The 19,974-nt window shown below is 43.7% G+C and overlaps 2 protein-coding genes across 5 annotated transcripts in view; one reads left to right on the top strand and one right to left on the bottom strand.

Annotated features, from left to right (window-relative positions):
- The window catches only part of Pio (zona pellucida domain-containing protein piopio), a 77,344-nt gene extending 73,969 nt beyond the window's left edge, over positions 1–3,375 (top strand). The window contains exon 9 of the mRNA XM_077407345.1: positions 47–3,375. Within this exon, the coding sequence (XP_077263471.1) occupies positions 47–250 (204 nt within the window). The 3' untranslated portion in view covers positions 251–3,375. The remainder of the gene's footprint in view (positions 1–46) is intronic.
- Positions 3,376–4,442: 1,067 nt separating this feature from the next.
- On the bottom strand, positions 4,443–19,753 carry LOC143898113 (uncharacterized). 4 transcript variants are annotated; one of them, XR_013257097.1, is made up of 17 exons: positions 18,197–19,753; positions 16,225–16,419; positions 14,930–15,219; positions 14,358–14,634; positions 13,859–14,278; positions 12,708–13,308; positions 12,292–12,467; positions 11,076–12,145; positions 10,478–10,663; positions 10,246–10,399; positions 9,966–10,156; positions 9,704–9,877; positions 9,459–9,621; positions 9,206–9,386; positions 9,009–9,112; positions 8,713–8,833; positions 4,443–7,941 (listed from the first exon to the last, which is right to left on the bottom strand). XR_013257097.1 is itself a non-coding variant. In XM_077407318.1 (17 exons), the coding sequence occupies exons 2-16, from the start codon at positions 16,238–16,240 to the stop codon at positions 8,805–8,807; spliced, it is 4,032 nt and encodes a 1,343-aa protein (XP_077263444.1). In that variant the 5' UTR covers positions 16,241–16,419; positions 18,197–19,752; the 3' UTR covers positions 4,443–7,941; position 8,804. The 4 variants fall into 4 exon arrangements, 3 of the variants coding, with proteins under 3 accessions (XP_077263444.1, XP_077263443.1, XP_077263442.1); XM_077407318.1 differs by having other exon boundaries at positions 8,804–8,833; positions 18,197–19,752; XM_077407317.1 differs by lacking the exon at positions 8,713–8,833 and having other exon boundaries at positions 10,246–10,390.
- Between the last annotated feature and the right edge of the window lie 221 nt (positions 19,754–19,974).

Here is a 19,974-nt window from a genome sequence, read left to right as displayed (position 1 = left end):
AAATCAAACTCGTTTTATTTAATTATTTTCCGGATTTTTCTTTCAGGCACTTGACGACCCAAACACCATTTGCATATCGCAGAGGAGCTTCGCTATCGGGATTGCCGTCGCCGGTCTCATCCTCATGCTGGCGGTGGTAGCTGCCATCCTGGTACTGCTCGCCAAGAGACGGCACAAGAGCGTATCCACGACGGGATCGTCCATCTACAGTGGACCGTACACGAATACCGCTTACAGCCACAGTAGCTAAGCCCGCCTCGTTCGGCGCGAGATTGAGATACCCGAGACACCCCAACCTGAAAGATACCCGCGTTCCGCCGGCTTCTTTCCCTCCGTAGCGACGCGGGATCTCGCGGCGGGTCTTCTCGAGCAGGCTCGATCGAACGAAGATTAATTAGATTTTAATTGCTTTCGACGCGAGGTCGATTCTGAGGCGACGATCGAAGCCACCGCGCGCCCGAGGTTAGACAGAGCGAAACGAACGAAACGCGGATCTCTTGCTCAACTATTGACGTACTGTTGTACCCCCTTTCGACGCTTCGCACGACGGCCTCGGCGATGTTTCAAGGTATTTAGGGAACTGACGATATAGTTCGATCCTGGATATCAATCTCCTATCTCTTCCTCCCTCTCCTTTCGAACACGGAAAAGTTTTACAGCGGTTTTTATAATTCATAAAGTTGAATCTATAACGAAGAATTCACGTCCAGTTTCAGTGGTGCAATATTTGAATTAGATAAAAATAAAAAGAACAAATTGAAAGGTATAAAATTCCTCATGTAATAAAAATTATAGCACGTTGCAAGCAATATCGTAGAAAAAATTACACAATTATATTGTTATAAAAGAAGAAAGATGTACTTTATATACATCGGTGCTTTCTGTGCGCATTATTAAGACCTATCTCGAACAAGATCGCTTCGAAAACAATCCATCCAATTTGCTACTTCAGTCGTGATTGAAGTAATAACTATTCCGTCCGAGCTATATATATATATATGTATATTAGCGAAACTCTTACTATTTGCTCCGATCGCGAACGTCTAACGAATCGACATGGCTCATTTCCCGTCGAGAGTTGCATCATTCTAATATATATTATATATCTAATATACTATGCTGTACACTAGTCCGGTATACACTGTCCTACCTAACACATATCTATCGCACTAAACACACAGTCGCGCGTACGCGATAACACTAAGTCGCGGTTGTCTCTCGACGATTTAACACGATTGTTGCGCGCAAACTCGCTCTTACTATTATAGATTTAAGTTTAAGTCAACGCTACGCGTGAACTTCTCAAATAACTCAATCAAATACTCCGGTGATCCCCGCGTGCGATCGTTGATGTTTCCGACGCCGATATCTTTGCGCTTTTCTCTAATACGGTTTCCAACTTGAAACCTTTCTTCGAATGAAAAACGAATCGACATGCGTGCGTGCGAACACTTTAAATCATTCACACACACGACGTAATACGCATAGAGAACAATTCAGCGTTTTCGAAAATCACAAAAACGCAGCAGATTGTTACAACTCATATTTTTAGTAGATAAATCAATAGCAATGACGGCTTGCTAATTGCATTATGTACAACTTGCTGCAAATGTATCAGCAGCAACGGCTCAACTCTGAAAACGTAATCGGAAATGCATCTGCGATGAAGCTTAAAGAAAATTATAAAAGGACGCAACCAAGATCTAATACGATGTGTGCATGTGTCGGTTATTATAAGCTTCCGATAAAGCTGCGTGTGAACGGACCATCGCCCGTCGTAAAGACGTAAAGTAATCATAATTAACTGCTGTAGAAACAAGTCAATTAAAAATCCCAGATTACCTACCCCCCCATATAAATTATTCCGACGTCTACGACCATGCGATACTCGAATGAATGCGACGTGTGCGAGCGCTCAGTATATTCAGATTGTAATTCACTTATAACGCTTAAACATTAATGTTAATTAGTCTAATTGAGACGAGGCGCTACTCCAACGTCGGTATGTCCCGGATTGTTCGAGAGTGATTGTTCACGAAGCAAGTAACATTGAGTGTTCTCTAACGATAGATGCGCGCTTCGAACGGTTCCAATCCGAATCCGGCTTATCCGGATTTAATTAAACATGGGAAAATGTAGCAGGGACGCCAGGAATACCGACGTTGCGGCAGCTCAGGGCGTTTAGATATTAATTGACTAAGACAAGGGAGCTCTACTGCCAACGCAGTCGCGTAACTGGGTCCAACGTGGTGGTGGGTACATGACATGTAAAATTTTACATTTAGAGAGAAACCAACACCCGTAACGTAACTCGTTAACTTCTCGTCAAGCGCTAATATGCTACCGTGCAGGAACGGTGTGTTGCGGTATAGTATAGTTCCCTGGAAATGACAATGTATTGCGACAGCTGTTCCGAATGGACCCTGACGCGTCGAATAAAACGCAACGCTTACACGCGACGCGGCCCTGACCGGTCTAAAGGCTGTCTACAGTGATGGGCGTTAAATCCTCCTTTTGAAAGTTTTCGATCACATTATGATTGAGTTGCTTTGAATATTATTCGCAATTGGAAAAATTTTTGGATCGTAAATGTCCACAAAATCTGTCCTTAAAAACATTTGAACATTTGAAACATTTAGAATAAAAATAAGATTTTTATGTCTATGAAAGTAGATTGAAATAACAAGGTATTGTAAAACAAAGTAATTTTCGATGCATTCATGCATTTCAGGGATCTTTTGGTTTTGAATAATGTTCGAATTTTCGTTAAATATTGTAAATGATTGAGCCCATCGCCATCCGTTTTATGTGCGCATAAACAGCTGTATGCAAAGCGTCGTTAAAAGGTGTCTTAAAAATCGCTACATAGCAGAAAATTATAGATTTTAACAAACGACACGCAGTAGATGCGTTTCCCAGCGTTTTCTCGAATCTCTCGAGAGTATCTCGCGTACATAGGTGCGGGCCTTCGGACGATACGCACGAATTTACGTTTACGCAGGGGCAGGATACTATTATTTCCATTTGTACCATAACGAAGTACGATAACACGGTAAAATGGCTTCCAGTCCTTCTAGTACTATCCCTCTCGAAAAGTGCAATAACTTCGAAGCGTCCCGTGGGTCCCGCGGAATTTCTGTCGAGGGTTGGAATCGCTCGGCGAACGGATCGCGCGTGATCCCTCGCCGCGCCATGGCACTGGTTCATAGCGATCATTGGGGATGAAAAATACTTGTATAAAATTTTTTTTTTTCTCGCGTTACAAGGTAACGCGGGGTCCCGATGCTCCCGCAATGTTCCTCTGGACCCTTGTCAAAAGAATCTACAACGAATCTGTGTAAATAACGAAAAACCTAATAAAACTGGTAATTGTAAGACGACGTTCTCTCAATGTCCCTTCGTCGATCCTCCTGATGCCGATACTCCTGGGTGAGTCCTGCCGGTCGTCTAATAGATTACGATTAGGTGATTAGGTAAAATCTGGAATGGGGAACAGGTGTTTCTTGAAACGTCACAAAATAATCGACGCGAGCTGGCAAATTATCAAACGAGAGTGTCTTCTTTTTTTATTGAATTATATATATATATAATTCGTTTTTGGAAAATATGATATAATATATATATAATATATATATGTATATAATATAACAAGAAATATAATTAGACTGACATGACTTCTATATCAAATTTCTTTCCGGCTCTCTATGATGTTGTGCATTTCGGATGAGTATAATATAGCTCTTTTTTATTAACGCCACAGAATTGTCAATTGCTTCGCCTTTTCCCTTCTCTCGTTGCCCCTCTCGTTACCCTAAATTATATTTATACACAGATAATTCAGGTCGATCTTTTCCTCTCCTCGTTAACCATCCTCTCCTCAACTTCTCTTTATCCCGTCCTCTTAATTAAGATTACACGTAGTTCAACGCGCTTGTAGCTCTCCCCATGCAGCCGAAAAAAAATCGGTGGACATGTCCGAAATATCCGTTCGTTTTTTTCATCGGAGATTCTAACTTTGTAATAAATATAAATTATATATTTATATCTCTTCCTGAATACTTGTACGCATTGTGTTATGCATGCCCGATGACCGACAATCGCTCAAATCAACGGAAGGACTCCGCCAAACGGTCAGGAGAGAGAAAGAGAGAGAGAAAGAGAGAGAGAGAGAGAGAGAGAGAGAGAGAGAGAGAGAGAGAGAGAGAGAAATATTACAGCTCGCGTGTAAACCCTTTCATTTAGATCGCGATCGTTCCTTCTGCTCTCTTCCTGTCTTCCACCGATTTATTGCTCGCCGTTGTCAATCATCTTACGTCGCATTACAAAAATAGTAGGAAACGAATGTGTGAGGTCTCGCAAGCTTATATTACCCGTCCTCTTTAAGAATTGTTCGTAATCGGTGCGCGATTGGGAGGTTGACCTGAGTCCTGGGACTGTCCGCGTTTCTCTTTTTTTTTTCCCCGTCTCTTCGTTGAATCTCTAGAATGCGCGAAGGGGAAATTACAAAAGTCACTCGAGAGCGGTGATAATGAAAGGTTCGTCACACCTGCTGTGTATGCGGTAACTCAATCCCTCTTTTCAGATAAAAATCTGAGATGAATGTTCCTTGAGAATAATACACGTCGACAGTAAAAATGCGATGCGACGAACTTGAAGATAGTCGCGAAAATATCTCTTTCGTCACATCCAGCATAACGAAATAAATTCAAATATAAATACAATGATAATAATCTCATGCAGACATTCTTTAAATAAGAATAAATTCTTTGAAATAAAAAATTTCGAGTGCGATGACGCGACGCCAAACAGGTTTATCGAATACATTCGCGGTAAAGCGTTAAAACGAAACGAGGAGACGAGTAAACGCGGCATCGTTCGCTCGATCGTTACGTGACTTTTTTTGGTTCGCCGAACTCCATCGGAAAGGAGAGAAGCCGCAGCCTCGACGAATGTAACGTCCCACACGACGTTGTCCGCACCCTGACACAATTCCTCCTTTCGTTTCTCCTCTCTCCTCCATGCCTCCACCGGTCCCTCGCGCGTTAAAGATACTCGGTAGATCACATGAATTAAATACGCCTACGAAATATATGGTGCCGCGACGTGTCGGACGATTATTTGATGACGATCCCGCGTTCGACGGTCGATGAGTTTTCTTTCAACGTTGTATCTCCTCTTACCCCTACCGTCATCATTATCTTAAAGAGATGCGTGAACTGCTTTTCTGCTTAATAGGTATAATTATGCTTCTGTTTTTTTTTCTTTAACTCACTACGACGACATTAGGTACAGTTTAATACTATGGTTGTGCGCCCATCTCTTTACGAATCGAAGTGCGTCTTGGTGCCTACATCTTTTTACATCCGCTCGAGTCTCGTCTTTTTTTTTCTTCTCAGCCTATAACAAGATTAAAACTTTTGTCACATTTTTTCACGAAGAAAAAGTAGCGGTCACACGTTTCGCGTTTAACGGCTAAATAACATTTATATCGCATGCTCTTTCTCGCATTATTTGAAACGTCATAAAGAGATAGGCACACCTTCACCTACGTTTCTGAAGTACAATCACCGTAAGCGAAGCTTCTGGATGGATTCCACTTGGTTTTCTTTGTGTGTCGCGGAGCAACGCGGGCATCCCTCGCGATCGCGATCTACACTACGAGGTAACGATTAACGATCGATTGCTACTTTTTCTTTTGGCGACTACTCTACTTGTTTTTGCGAGAGTGCGTAATAGTCTAGTCGCGCGAGACCGGCCCGCGCCGCACCGCCTAGTTTTTCACAGACGGAGACGTTATTAATTACCGCGACCGCGTGTCACCATCACCCCTTATCGGTATAGTACATATGTATCGCATATACGTATACATATATATCGCGTATGTCTCTATTTCGTTGGAACGAGTGTGCGAGAAAAATAACATCTGTCGTGTGATATATATCTATATATATGTATGTAATGTATATATATACGTGTAAATACATCTGGAGCTTGTGATTTTATATATATATAATATCAAATGTTAATAAAACATAAATTTATACAATTTATGTATATATATATTTATATATAAAATATCACATATGCAACAGATGTACTCTATGTACAACATACATATAATCACACATGACACACACGCATACACTCATACACACATTCACACACATGCACACGTGCGCGCGCGAAAATAATAAAGAGATTTTTCCGCAAAAATCATGAAGCGTGCTCGCATACTGAAAGACGAATCATAGTGATACAAAAGAACAACTTAACTTATTCCGAACTTTCGAGACTGAAGAATGATTACAAAACAGACGAAATCGCCGACAGTGATCCGTGATCGGTGTCAAACGCAAGAGAAATTATCTATTATTGCAAAAGTAAGAGTACGGTAGTTTCGGACCTTCTTTCTCTGCAAGTACAAAGCGCGGATGGTGAATTCAGAGGCTGTGATGGCTTCACGCTACTAACTACTGCTTCAAACTATACATAAAGATTATGTACTGAATACGTTTACATATTTATAGTCAATGACACCACACTTAACCGTGAATTGTGACTGATTAGAGACATAACTAGTTGAACATCGTAGAATGTCGCGAAAGTTTAAAATGTTAGATTTCGTATCTTTTCGGGGTGATTATCATTTTGTTTTCCCTTGCAAAGTCGATACATGTATAGCGTTTTGTAAAACACAATAGAAACTTTAAAGATACAAGAAAATAAGAGAGAGAGAGAGAGAGAGAGAGAGAGAGAGAGAGAGAGAGAGAGAGAGAGAGAGAGAGAGAGTACACGCTTGTAGAAATTTTATGTAAACGTTTTTGCGAAGAGTGTAAGATGTTCTCGTTATTCACGTACAATAAATACGTGTTAGAGGAAAGCGTAAGGGCTGGCATCGTCAACGCGCGGCCAACTTTTAGAATTTTCATAGATATTACGCTGAGGTAGCAGACAACTCGTTCAAAAAATGGACTCGGAATGGGCAGCGACGTTAACGCAACATTCGTTGACCGATGCGATGGCAGCGAGTGTATCAAAATTAGCGGATAAGATAGACAATGGAACGTCCTTTTTGGATCGCCACTAACGCTATGCCGAAAGACTCGCGCGCCTTGTAAACGTACTCAGTAAAAGTTTACTCTTTCTTTTTTTTTTTTCGTTTTTCGCCGCACATTAGTTTAATCGTCATACATGTTCTCCCGGCGGTCGGAAATCACCGCGGCGACCACCTCGAGAAATTCGTGTGTTTATTTGACCTTAACAATAATGCTCCTTAAAAGTAAATCTCACATTCATATAGTATCTGTAAAACCGCAGTTAAAATATCTTCAAGTATTACATATGTATATGTATGTATATACACACACACATACACACATATGCATATATATATACACACACACGTACAATAATATTGTAATAGTAATTAAAATTTTGTCCAGTAACTCTCTCTATTCGGTGCACCATTGATCCGCTCGTTTCTTACGTCTGGGCACATACTCGTGACCACGGTTTGTCCTTCTTCTCCTCGTCTCGCGCTCTTGCATTGTCATGGTGATTCAGTTGTACTGTGAATTCAGTGCGATTGAAAGTCTCTCGAGTAAGGGTTAAACTTCATCTTTTGCGTCATCCCCTGCTTTCCTCCGAAAAAAAAACCAATTCGCATAACAGTATGCTAGTCTTTTTCTCACTTGAGAAAATGTACGCGTGCACGCGTGTATTCTTCTAATAACGTCTCTCTTGCTTCTCTTTAAATAGATATTCAAGGTAATAATTAATATGGCATGTTAGGAATACGTGTCTCTCTGAACAGTAAAGTAAGCTGCCAATCTCGAGTGCTGTTCATAATCGAGACTGTGACTCGCATTATTAGCGATGTTCCTGCCGATCCATTTGCTCAAAATACCTGATTCCGACGGGTGATGGTCACCTTCACCGTTCCTGGAAAGAAACGTCATCTTTGAGGACGGAATAGAAGTCATTATTCCCCCCCGACATGTAATACGAGTGAGTTAGTTTGAAGCAAATAAATGGATGTCATTAAAGCAAAGAATCTATAGATATGTCAACTGTAATTGATTAAAAGAAGCTTCATACATAAAAGCAAAATATGTTTCCTAAGAAAGAATGATTCATACAACGAATTGCAGCCATGCGTGGTCATAGTTGACGTGATATTATCTGTATCTTGTCGATTCGAGTGCGATAATAAGCATGAAAAAAATGTACGGTAGGTGTAATGTAAAAAAAGTTAGAAAAAAAGTGGCAAAGAACACATTCAATGTCATCATGACGAAATGTCTACAAGGAAACATTTCAGAACCGTTTCTCCTCAATTTTCGAGAAATATGCATTTTTACAAAAAAGAAAGAAAGAAAAAAGAATTAACATCGTTATGCGAAAACAGTTCTGAACGTTTCCTTACCAGTCCAGAATATTATCCCGTGCGCTTTGCTGTTTAAGCGTACGGTGCAACAATAAAATACATGTGCAATGAAAAGATATCTCTCCTACTTTCTTCCGTAAGAAAGCTTTTAGCTTTTAGTTTTTCGCACAACCTTCAAACGAATTTATATTTATGGCAAAACGTTAACCGTAACAATAAGAGCTCTAGAGGACCGTAATTGGCTCGAGAGACAGTCACTTAAATCTATGGAAGTAGGAATCACTTTCAAGCACGTTATCGTAAAAAACCGAAAAAACGACAAATACCAATAAAGATGAATCAACGCACGTCAAGAAGCCTCTATCGTACAAAAAAGACACTGTGTTCTGTGTAGTATTTTATACTTAAGTTCTGTACCTTATATCATACTGTCTTCCACAGGTTTCGCTTTTAAAGGGAGACAAGAATGTGTCAAAATCGTGTTTATATACTTTATCCTTCGTAAGCAAAATGAAAGCAGAAAATAACTAAATCTTAAGCAACGTACTGAGCGCGAACATCGAATTTCTCTCTCTCCCTCTCTCTTTCTCTCTATGCTTGTTGCCAACTTTTCTTTTCATACCTTCTCTGATGTCTTTGGGTACGTTTGATGAGAGCGATGACATGGAAGGTGCCTGATAGAAATTGGGTCGTGCGCCGCTCGGTGGCAAAGATGTTACTTTGGACCTGAAATCAATTGTACGAGCGTATAAATTCACCGAGAAACAGAAAATAATGTTTATCAAGAACACACAGAAATCACGAAAGATCCAAGATTACCTCTGTTTGCGAATTTTCTGATTTCTACCATCGAAGGAAGTCGGCGTGCCGGCCCCCGAGGTGTTAGACGAAGGCGGCCTGTACGGCCGCGGGCAACCTTGAACAACAGGCGGTGATGATACTGGTGCATACTGCAACCGGGGGTTGGGTGGTACGCCTGGATGCATCAATCTCATGTCCCCTGCAGCGTTTAACGATATTTCAACGATCGTTTAAAATACGATTTAGCATACGTTGCATTTATAAGTATCACCTTGCACGATATGGACACCCTGATACATTGGCAGTGGGTAACGTGGTTGAGATTGTGCGCTTCGATCCCCGCTCCCACCTCCAAAGAACTCGTGCGCTGGAGTTGGAGACCGACTAGCTCTTTGGGAGTTACCTGGCGTTGTCGCCCGCACGTTGGGAACGACCTATTAAAAAAAAAAAAAACATTTTCTGTTATCCCGTAACGTAACAAATAGTCGACGATGGTCGTTACTATCGCATTCTCACAGGAACGTTTTGTCTAAAGACGAAATTGGAAACCAGCGTGGGCGTCATGTATGCACTAGGCGGCGCCGGAGACGTGCCGTTGTGGGTGACCTGGTGTCCGAACGCTCCACCAGTCACCATTGTTGGAGCTGCGTAGCTGTTCGAGTTGACGTACATCAACGGCATACCAGGTATCTATTAATTACATCACATGCACTACATTAGCTTTTTAATATTATATAATTTTATATATTGACGCAGCCTTTTATTATTTAAACTTTACCTGACTAGACGTCGGCGTGTTCGGTGGCGTGGGTACTCTGTACATCACAGGCGGCGGTTGCATCGCTGGCTGCCCCGGCGGATAGTACGTAGGAACCATTTGGACCGGAGGTTGATACGTATAGTCGCCAGGCGTCGGAGTCACCGCCGGCACCGAATTGAAAGGTACCGGGTAACTGCCGACGTAATTAGCTGAAACATGCAACGTTAATTATTGACAGATATATTGCAGAGAAAAACAAAAAGACGTTAATATAAAGTTCGCGTTCGATACAACGTACAACTTGCTTGGCTCGGAGGAGTCATCGTTTGCGCGTTGAACGAGTAATTCGTTGAAAACCTTTGCTGCTGATGTAGCTGCTGCCTGTCCCCCGGATTCTGACCGACGGAGATTGCCGTTCCAGGAGGAGGCACGAAGTACATGGTCTGTTGGGGCTAAAAGGAGTCATTTTTCAGAAACGTACAAACAGCAATTGGAGAGTGCGAACCGCGTGATATGTTCTTCTTTCATACCGGTATTTGATTCGGCGGCGGCTGCCAATAATTCGGCTGTATCGACTGCACGTTCTGCACAGTCTGATTCGCGGAGGGCGGCGGTGGCGGATACGTGGAATGCGGAGGCGTGGGGTGGCTGTCCCCACTACCACGTTGATCGTAAATGTTCATCCCCAAGAAATATCCGGACAACTCGGCCATATCCTGAAAACATCGGTTACATCATTATAATTGAATTATTTGAGAAGCGACTATATGACACTTTTTACAAGTTTATTCGATTATACGATTGTTTATATCATGATGAATCACTTGCACAGATAATTATTAAATTAGATAGATTAATTAAATTAGATTATTAAAATTGTTAGTCGGAGGTATAGAGAAACGCTTGAATAGATATAAAATCTAATTTGATGAAACATGATATTTTATTAGATTAGAACAGATTAGGTAAAATAAAGTGAGAGATAAAGTTAAGTTTGCGTATTAAGGTAGCACGTTTGATGTTTATCTGTTACCTTTGGCCGGCGAGTTTAACTTATTTAGATATGTTGACATTCTCGGTCGATTTAACATTATTACAAGAGAGTTCTTACTTCCCCGATACACTTACCCCTGACTGTGGTATTGGTCCTTGGTGCATAGGTACCGCGTAATTAGTGTAGACCTGATTCTGGTTGAAGACAACGTCCCCCTGACCACCGTTTTGCATGCTCGCTTGACCCTGAGTCGGATGAGGCGCCATCATCACAGTCGGTTGCCCCATGGGGGGCGGATAGACACCCTGATTATACGGTTCTGAGGTAGGTACGTAGGTCGCGTACGGTTGTTGAGCTGTTTGGTTAGTATGACTAAACATCGGTAGTGTCGGTGACGATTTGACTAGACTTTGCTGCGGCTGCGTCTGCTGCTGTTGCTGCGGCTGCGGCTGCGATTGCTGTTGCTGCGCTTGCAGTTGGTGCGCTTGCTGTTGGTGCGCTTGCTGTTGATGCGCTTGCTGTTGATGCGCTTGCTGCTGTTGCGGAATAGGTAGATTTTGCGGGGCAGAAGTAGGAGGAGGTGGAGGTGGTGGCGGTGGCGGCGGAGTGAATGGCAGGCTCGGCGATGTCGCTGTGTTCGTTACTTGGGCCCCGGAAGTCGCCCCCGTAACGTTGATCCTCGATTGTGGCGATCTCTGTTTTCTGCCGTCGTTTTTGTAGTTGCCATTCGTCGTTCTGGACGGCTCGGAAGGCAATTCCGTGTGTTGGTGCTGATGCTGCTGCTGCTGCTGATGATGATGATGATGATGATGCTGTTGCTGCTGCTGCTTGTTAGCTGCGGATAGCGTCGCGCTGCTATTCTCGTTCTCCATAGTGAAGAATTTTGGCGGATTGTCCGGGTCGTAGCGGTAAATCGTGCCATCCGGATTCGTATATGGCTGATTGGTCTGCGGGTTTATTATTATGCTACCAGGTGGCACGCTGGACAAACTGGTGACTGCCCACATGACCGTCTGGCCGCCGCCCGACTCCGGCGAGACTAAATCCTGACTAGATACTTGAGTGTGGCTGCACGTCATGGGAGCCGGCACGGGGGAGGGTGACAGAGATGGTGATATCGTTGCATCGCTGCGCTGACTCTGCGATTTGTAGCCACTGCTCGAGCGGCTCGGGCTCAAGCGTGAACACATACTCGCCCCCGAATCTACGACACATTTTCAACGTGATATTAGGATAAAGAGAGCAAAGGCACAATAATGCAGCAAAATATTGCTATACAGCATACTGCATTAAAATATTTTTATTGCGATTTTGATCACAACATCGTGTAGAATTATAAATAATAACTACCTTGCTTCATGAGGCGAGCTCCCGCGCTATGTGTGGACGTGACACTGTCCCCCCTCGACAGCATGCCTTTGGTGTATCCACCGAAACTGAATGACTTAGAAACGGACGGGCGCAACACCGCGCCGCGGAACGAATCCCTTCCGTCAAAGGATTCGCCCTTCAGTAATCGATTTGGCCTGCAAATGCATAAATAAACTGTATTCTAAGGCAATGATAGTATCGGGGGGGGGAAGGGGCACGATTAATATTTTATATAATATATTATATAAAAAATAATTATATAATATAATTATATATAAATATAATTTTTTATATAATATAATTATATAAAATAATTATATATATATATATATAATATTAAATATTATAATTGTTGTCACGCGCGGTAATCATTAGAAGATCCAGATGCGATTTACCTGACTAGGTGATCCGGGTGTAGCAAGCGAAATCTTGCCGAGGCATCCGAGCTTTCCGTCGAGGACCACGGCCAAGACGTGACTTCGCTGCTCTCGCCGCTGCTGTCCTTGAATATCCTCCGTCTTGCGCGCTCGTATTCCTCCTCCCGCTCTTCGAAGCTCTTGCTGCGCCGGCAGCAATCGCCCGACAGTCTGTCAGGCGATTTGAAATTGAAGCTATCCTCGAACGAGCTCGAATCCCGTTTCAGGATGCTTCTTCGTGGCTCCTCCGATAGAATCAGATCGTCCCTGATGTGCTCCTTGAAGCGAGTGTCCGGTATTCGCATGTTCTTCGTCCGCGTGACGATGACGCTCAGACCCGACTGATCCACGTTGTGCTCCATCCCGAAGTAAGCTGCCACTCGATGCACTAGCATCCTGTTGTACGACGACATGTTCGGGAACTTGTGAGAGACCTTCTGTCGATCCTTCGCGAACTCGATTAAATCCTTCTCAATCTTCAACAACACTGTGCGATCTTTCTGATTGCGATTTATAGTCTCCGCAATGAACTGTTCGAGATCTATCCCGGTGCTGTCCGTGTACAGCTCCGTGCTACTGTCTGCAAATAAATATAGAACTTGGTATAACAGACCGTGATATAAGAATCGAAAACAGAATTTCACGCGTGATTGTTTAGAAATGTAGGATACCTCGATAACAAAACAGTTGTTTGTCGAGCAAGAGATCCGGGTTCGATTCCCGGTCCCACAATCCCGCATATTTAAATAAAATTATTTCACTGTTATTCCTTCACAAATTGGAGATTACAAGTTTCAAAAATATAAACAGGCCAAGGTTATTTGAGTTTGGAGATAGGAGATTATTGACACATATTGAAGAAAAATCTGTGAAGGTGGGGAAGAATTGGAGTCAATTACGAAAAATTTCTAATTGAGAAAAAAACATTGAAATATCAGATTCGACTGGAATATCACCATCATTATGAGGTTGAAAAAGATATTTAAGACAACAAATTATGAAAATGATTACTATATATATTGAGACATGCTGAATCTTTCATGGATTCCGATCAATACGTGTACTGTAAGCTTGTATAATGGAAATGGATTAAGGAAAAAGGTGAAGAGCGCATTGTTTGAGCAACGTACCGCGCGAGAGGCATGGTGACGCGCTGTCGTAACTGCCCTGAGACGAATTCTGATGTCTCAGCTTGTGCCTAGATCCGGGCCTGCTAACTGACAGCGTGTTGCCGCATTGTGCCGAACACTGATTGTTACAGATGTTCAACGTGTTCGGCCTTCGTTGCTCGGATCTGTGCTGATTATTCTGACCGCACGGAGCAAGATTGGTGCTCTTTGGCGAATGTTGCAACGCTTGGCCGGATCTGGTGGGTGATATCGGAGTCTGTAGTAGACCTGGCCGTTCATTCTGATTGTTCTTCACACAGTTATTGCATTTCTCAATGATATTCGCGCTAGCGAATTTGGAGCGATGGTTCTCCAATTTATTGCTATTGGTCGGAGAAGTGATGCTCTTTGGTGAGTGTACCTGAGAGGGACTAGATTGACCTGCGCGGCAAAGTTTCAGGGTTAAAATTTTTTTACCTTTGAAGCACAGCGGAGGGAGAAAAGGAAAAATTGCGCTTACCATTTCGCGACGGTGTCCGACAGGTCGGCGAGGTCGCTGTGTTGCGCATTTGCTTGGGAGGTTGAGCGGAACAAAGATTGCTGTTGTACATGGACTCGTTATTGTTGAGCTTGGCACCGGTGGAGTTGGGCGAGAGGCTACAAACGATCTTCTTCTCGCCATCCGCCGATTGCGGACTGTGCGGCGACGGTGGACCGTTGCCGTGCGGTTCCCGCGGTGGGGACGTCGATTCTCTCATGGCATGGCTTCTGACTAATAGCTTCAGTTTCGTGTTCGTCTGCAACATCGAGAATCCTTTACGCACGTTCGGCGAGTCGTAATATCGATTCGTCGATGTAGCACTTTCAATTCGCGTTTGCAATTCGATATTCACATCACCGACGTAAATAAAAAGAAAATTAATATATTTTTTTTATGTTAACTTATACGAAACATTTATAAGAACATCAACTTCAACATCTGCATATCTTCTGAACGATCGCTAGCTTGACACACGACTCCTTCCAAATGTACCTTGAAGTTTCTAACGAGGGCGAGCGAAATGGGGCGACAATGAGTAATGGAACACATACCCGATTGCGAAAGTTCTTGCTTTCAGTGTCCGATTTGTCGGGCGGCGGGCAGAGTGACGCGGGACGGTGGAGTGAGTTCGGTGCGGGGGTGCTGCCGACGTTGGGGTTGGCATTCCCGTCTATCATATCCGACTCCGAGGCGTCCTGGTGAGGTGCACCACCACCGGAGCCACTTACGGCGAGGCCTTGCCTGGAGGACGGCAGTGAGGGCATTCCTCCTCGCACCACCACCGTGAGACTCTCAGGTCGGTCCTGCGACCTGCTTCCTTTATACACCACTATGCTCGGTACTGGAATCATCAAGCGCACGTAAATCGCGATTACATTGCTCTCCCGTCCCAGTCCCAGTTTTCTTGGCCGATTTGGAAACGACCTATTCTCAACAAAAATGTCAAGTCATTGCTAAAAGCTAGAGAAGGCTAGATTGCCTTTCAATCTTTCGATATTTTTTTAAATTGCACACGGTTAAATTCGTAATGTTAAATTATGTTCAATTTGAGTCATTTTTAACTATTCTTATAGGTCGTCATTACTCCTACTCAACATGTCGTTAATTTAACTAAAATAATGTTAATTTAATTAAAATTAACCAGTGGAGCTAAAATAATAGTTTTGTGTTAAAATAATATCCACATACATGATAGTTAAAAATAACAAAATGTTATTTAACTCAAAGTACTGATTTTAAATTTCATTCTCCAATATTTAACAGTACAGTATATATTTGTGGCTGAGCTTTAAATTAAAATATGATTATGAAAGAAAACGCGAAACTAATTAAAAAATACAATTGCGTCATTCATTTCTTTTTCATACTTAACTGTTGATCATAAAATTATAGATGCTTGGTGCATTTTTGCTGAGAAAAAATCGATTTCAAGTCGATCGAAGAATTTGCAGTGAAAGAGACATCCGATTGTTCCGACAGGTCAATACGTTTTACTTATCGCTTCTTCGTGTTTTATGATCTAATAATTCTCTACATTAATGCTCTTAAATAAAAAAAGTGCAGAATAAGCAATTTGTAATCGTCGTCCGAGCGCGTAACTAGAAGCAGTTTAATTAAGAGCAGGTGATATTTCTACAGCAGAATTTATCAATCTCTAGCATTAATGAACGATGAGATTCCTCTCATTTCCGACGTGCTCTCACGCGACCCTACCGTCCCGTCCCTTCTCTGTATAAATGTATGTGTATACGTGTGAACCGTTTTCCGCGATGTCGGACGCGGAAATAAAGCGAGACGAAAGACTCTCCGCGAGAATGTCGAGGACACTTGTGAAAGAGACACTTACTCTCCAGGCGAGCCATGTGTTAAATGTAGTCATGGGGTTACAGTGCAGTACACCCTGCAACTGGTGGGGGTTTCAACATACACACGCGCGGGTGCGACTAGCAGTTAGTATGTGAATCTTTCGGGTGGCGTGCAGCACGAGGGGCTGATACTAGGTGCCAGATCACTGCACGTCCACTTTCCGACATCGTATATTCTGTAAGCAGACACAACAACGCTCGTAACGCTCTCATTGCGGACAACGTAAACGTTCGCTCGAATTTAATAATTTTTGCCCATAATTTGAATATTAAGCTTCGCCTCTATCCCTCTTCGGGATACAAAAAAGAAAATAAGCGCGCGCGAGGAATAAATTCGTACCGCGCGAGCTTAATCATTCTTTCAATCGGTCACTCTTATTCGATTCGCAGAATCTAATCTGGGATATCTGCTCAACCTTGAAAACCAATTCCCTGGAATTCTCCGATCCTTCAGACATTTTTCGTTAAAATTTTCAGGCGGGAGTTAAATACTTATACGAATTTTATCCGGCAGGGATAAAGGTGCCCGGTTCTTCTTTTCTATTTGTAAAATCATGAGGAAAAAATTACTCGAGGTATCTCGGATCTGAGAAAGTATTGAAAAGGGCGGAAGAACACTCATAAAATTGGCATAAAACTTTCAAGAAGTCTAATAAAAAAAGTAAGACCGTAAACGAAGAAAAATATTAACACTTAAATGTTAAAGGGATCGGTTAAAACAAACTTATCTCACGACACAAAACTTACGTAGCGCTTTCGCGTTGAAAAATGTAGTTCTCCTACTCGCGAAACAAAAGCAAGTTTTCGCGCGGGGACCGTTCCGACAAAAAAGTTTCCCGAGAATTCCAGATTTTTTCCAGGTGGCAAATACCCCCCGTTAATATATCGCGCGGATGCGACAGCGACGCCGTATATTTTTACAATTTATCGCACAAATGTTCCGAAAGTAGTCACGCCATTGTTAAATAATTTCGTTACTGCTACGGCATATGTTACCCGTTGAAAGAATAAATGGGCAAAATTTTGCGATTATTACGTAGGAATCTACAGAGGAGAGAACCGTTTGTTATTTAGATAGAAGAGAAGTGTCACGTTGTCGTCGTATCTCTTCATGCAAAGAGATAATTATTACGTAGCAAAGGTATAAACGTTGAGCTGTGAATCACGAGCTTCTATAGGTCAGCGTTACATCATGAGTCATTTATTCGCGCGACGTTATTGGATTATTAAATGATGGAGCCGCTTCCATAATAATGCGCGTACGGCAATACACGCGGCAGATAGGAAAGTATTCATCGGTGGGTTATAAGTTATTACGCATCATCATCGTGCGTATAACGAGATGTTATTACGGAAGCAGCTTTACCCGTGACGTTTAATCGCGTTACGAAGTTAACTGTCCCGTGAAATGAACAAATGTCACTTCGGGCATAATTACCGCTAGTTAATGCACGATGTTTTCCCACCCCCGCGTTTCTAGAATTAATAACCCGACCGTGTGGGTGGATGCTCCAATATCTGGCAAATTGCCGATGTAATAGCTGTGTAAATAACGTGATAAATATTTCGCGCATGAACGAAATGAGCGTGTTTTGCACGAGTGATAACGCAGGCATCGGCATGCTCTCGCAGTTGTTGACCATCGCACAGAATATTATTTATCGCTCTCTCTCCATTAGGTAACGTCTAATTCGCGATCTAATCAGCGTGCGGGGACCATTATCGCCGATTACAGCTAGCACAGATTACGATCGTTCTTTACGTAGCCGACGAAATCTTCGTTAACTGCATAATTAAAGCTCACGGGAAAACGACGCGTAGCGAGACTCGACAAAAATGCTGATTGCAACGAAAAGGCGGAAAGCGGATAATTATCGATCTCGCGATTCGCACATAGACAAGCCAGACGACTAAGGATAACTCTCTCTCTTTCTCTCTCTCGGTCCAACGAACCTCCAGTTAAATTCGGCAGTTTCCATAGCCGCTAATTGCGAAAGCGTACGTATCATCGCGTTAAATTTAAACCGGAAATGCGACTGCGGCGTTCCGCGGTGCTCGCGCCACTCTTCCTCCACGCTTCTGCCGCATTCCTCCTCGCGACGCGGATAAATTTATCCTCCATTCTCGGCGACGACGCGCCGATCACGAGCCGCTTTCGATAGCCATCGATCAGCCGCGACTCGCATCTTTTCTCAGTGCTCTCTTTCTTTCTCTCTCACTCTCTTTACTTTTTCTCTACGTCTTTTTAATCGACGAAACAACGTCCCGTTCGTACTCAATGACTATTGATCGCCATGCACATCGCTCATCCGTCCCCGCTTCCTCCCACCGGTCGTTTTCATTCAGCTGAACTTTTACTTGTTCCCCCCTAGTCGCATCACATCGATCGACTCGATTCTTCGTATTTACCCGCGCGACTGGCTCACGTATTCCTCGTAATTCTCTTCTTCTTCTCCGATACCAATGTTATCTCGAGTGCCTGAAGTGATTTCGCGGGGTACGATCGACCGTCCGCGTGCGTTTTAGCGATCCGAAAGTTGTTCGTCGATCTGCAGAGCGCGAAGATCCACGGATGATAGATGTTTCCTTCCTCAGTCTCTTTTCGTCGGTTGTCCGGCTGTTATCGCCTGAAATACCCCCGAGTCTCGCTCGTAAAAGCGACCGCGAGATATCGTCGGGACGTACGATGATCACCAGAAAAAGCCCAGAGACGTGGTACGTCGATGATGGTTCCGTTAATGGCAAGAAACGCGTCGGTCGTCTCGGGATCACGGCCGACCATCCAATTTCCCGCTTCAGTCCGTGGCGATCCGGTTGTCTCCAACGATATTAAACAACGGCTTTACTCCAGGCGTGAGATTAATTAACCAAAAACTATCGTCGATCGGATTAAACCAGAACTACTCTCGAGGCAAATCTAAGAGAATAACTCTAGATTATCACAATATTCAGATCTCCTTTTATCGTTGATCGTCGGGACATCGCGGGATGTTCAAACCGAACAGAAAGGGTTTACGGTCGGCAACGAGCTCCGGATAACCGCGATCGCGCTACTCGACGGATCGATTGGCGATCCCAGGTTCGGACCCGATCCGAGCGGAAATGCGGGCTACCGCCGCGACCTTCCGGCCGCGATTCTCGCCGTCCGCGCGGGTCGAGGAGGGCACGTTTTGGCAAGACCTCGCGGCGTCTCGAAAATAGTAGAACGCTTCTCTCTCTTTCTCTCTCTCCCTTCCTTCTCTCTCGTTCCTTCCGCGCGCGGGAGATCTAGTGCCGTCGCACGTTTCTCTTCCGTGTGTCGTGCTCGTGTTTCCGCGGAATTCACGGAACGGAAGCGCGATCCCCCTTCAAGCAAGACAGAAACGGACGATGGAGGTGCGAGTGACGGAAAACAGAAGGTGCGAACGAGCGACGCCGACAAGAGGAGAGAACCTGGATCAGCCGCAAGCTCTGCCGAGCTTGTAACGTCGCGTCGCTGCGGCACCGCTTTGCGCGAGAGACTGAGAGAGAGGCGCGCGCGGCGCGCGGCTCACCCGGGTCGCGAGAGAGCGGCGAGGGGGTAGCTGGCACTTCGGAGAGAACGAGAGCGTCGAGAAGCCAACGAGAGAGAGAGAGAGAGAGAGAGAGAGAGAGAGAGAGAGAGAGAGAGAGAGAGAGAGAGAGAGAGAGAGAGAGAGAGAGAGAGAGAGGAGAGGAGCAGACGTAGCGAGTCGGTAGTGTGAGAGAGACAG

This window comes from Temnothorax americanus, unplaced genomic scaffold (assembly GCF_048541705.1).
Source record: "Temnothorax americanus isolate GAGA-0224 unplaced genomic scaffold, ASM4854170v1 Scaffold22, whole genome shotgun sequence".
Classification (NCBI taxonomy): Eukaryota; Metazoa; Arthropoda; class Insecta; order Hymenoptera; family Formicidae; genus Temnothorax; species Temnothorax americanus.
The sequence above is the reverse complement of the archived record's forward strand: the minus strand, read 5'-3'. Positions and strand labels throughout refer to the sequence as shown.

Excerpts from the sequence above, each read along its gene's own strand:
- LOC143898113 (XM_077407316.1), bottom strand. Across the intron at positions 12,468-12,707 it reads CACCCGGATCACCTAGTCAG|GCCAAATCGATTACTGAAGG; the intron begins GTAAATCGCATC and ends ATGCATTTGCAG. Across the intron at positions 10,400-10,477 it reads CGCCGCCGAATCAAATACCG|CCCCAACAGACCATGTACTT; the intron begins GTATGAAAGAAG and ends GACTCCTTTTAG.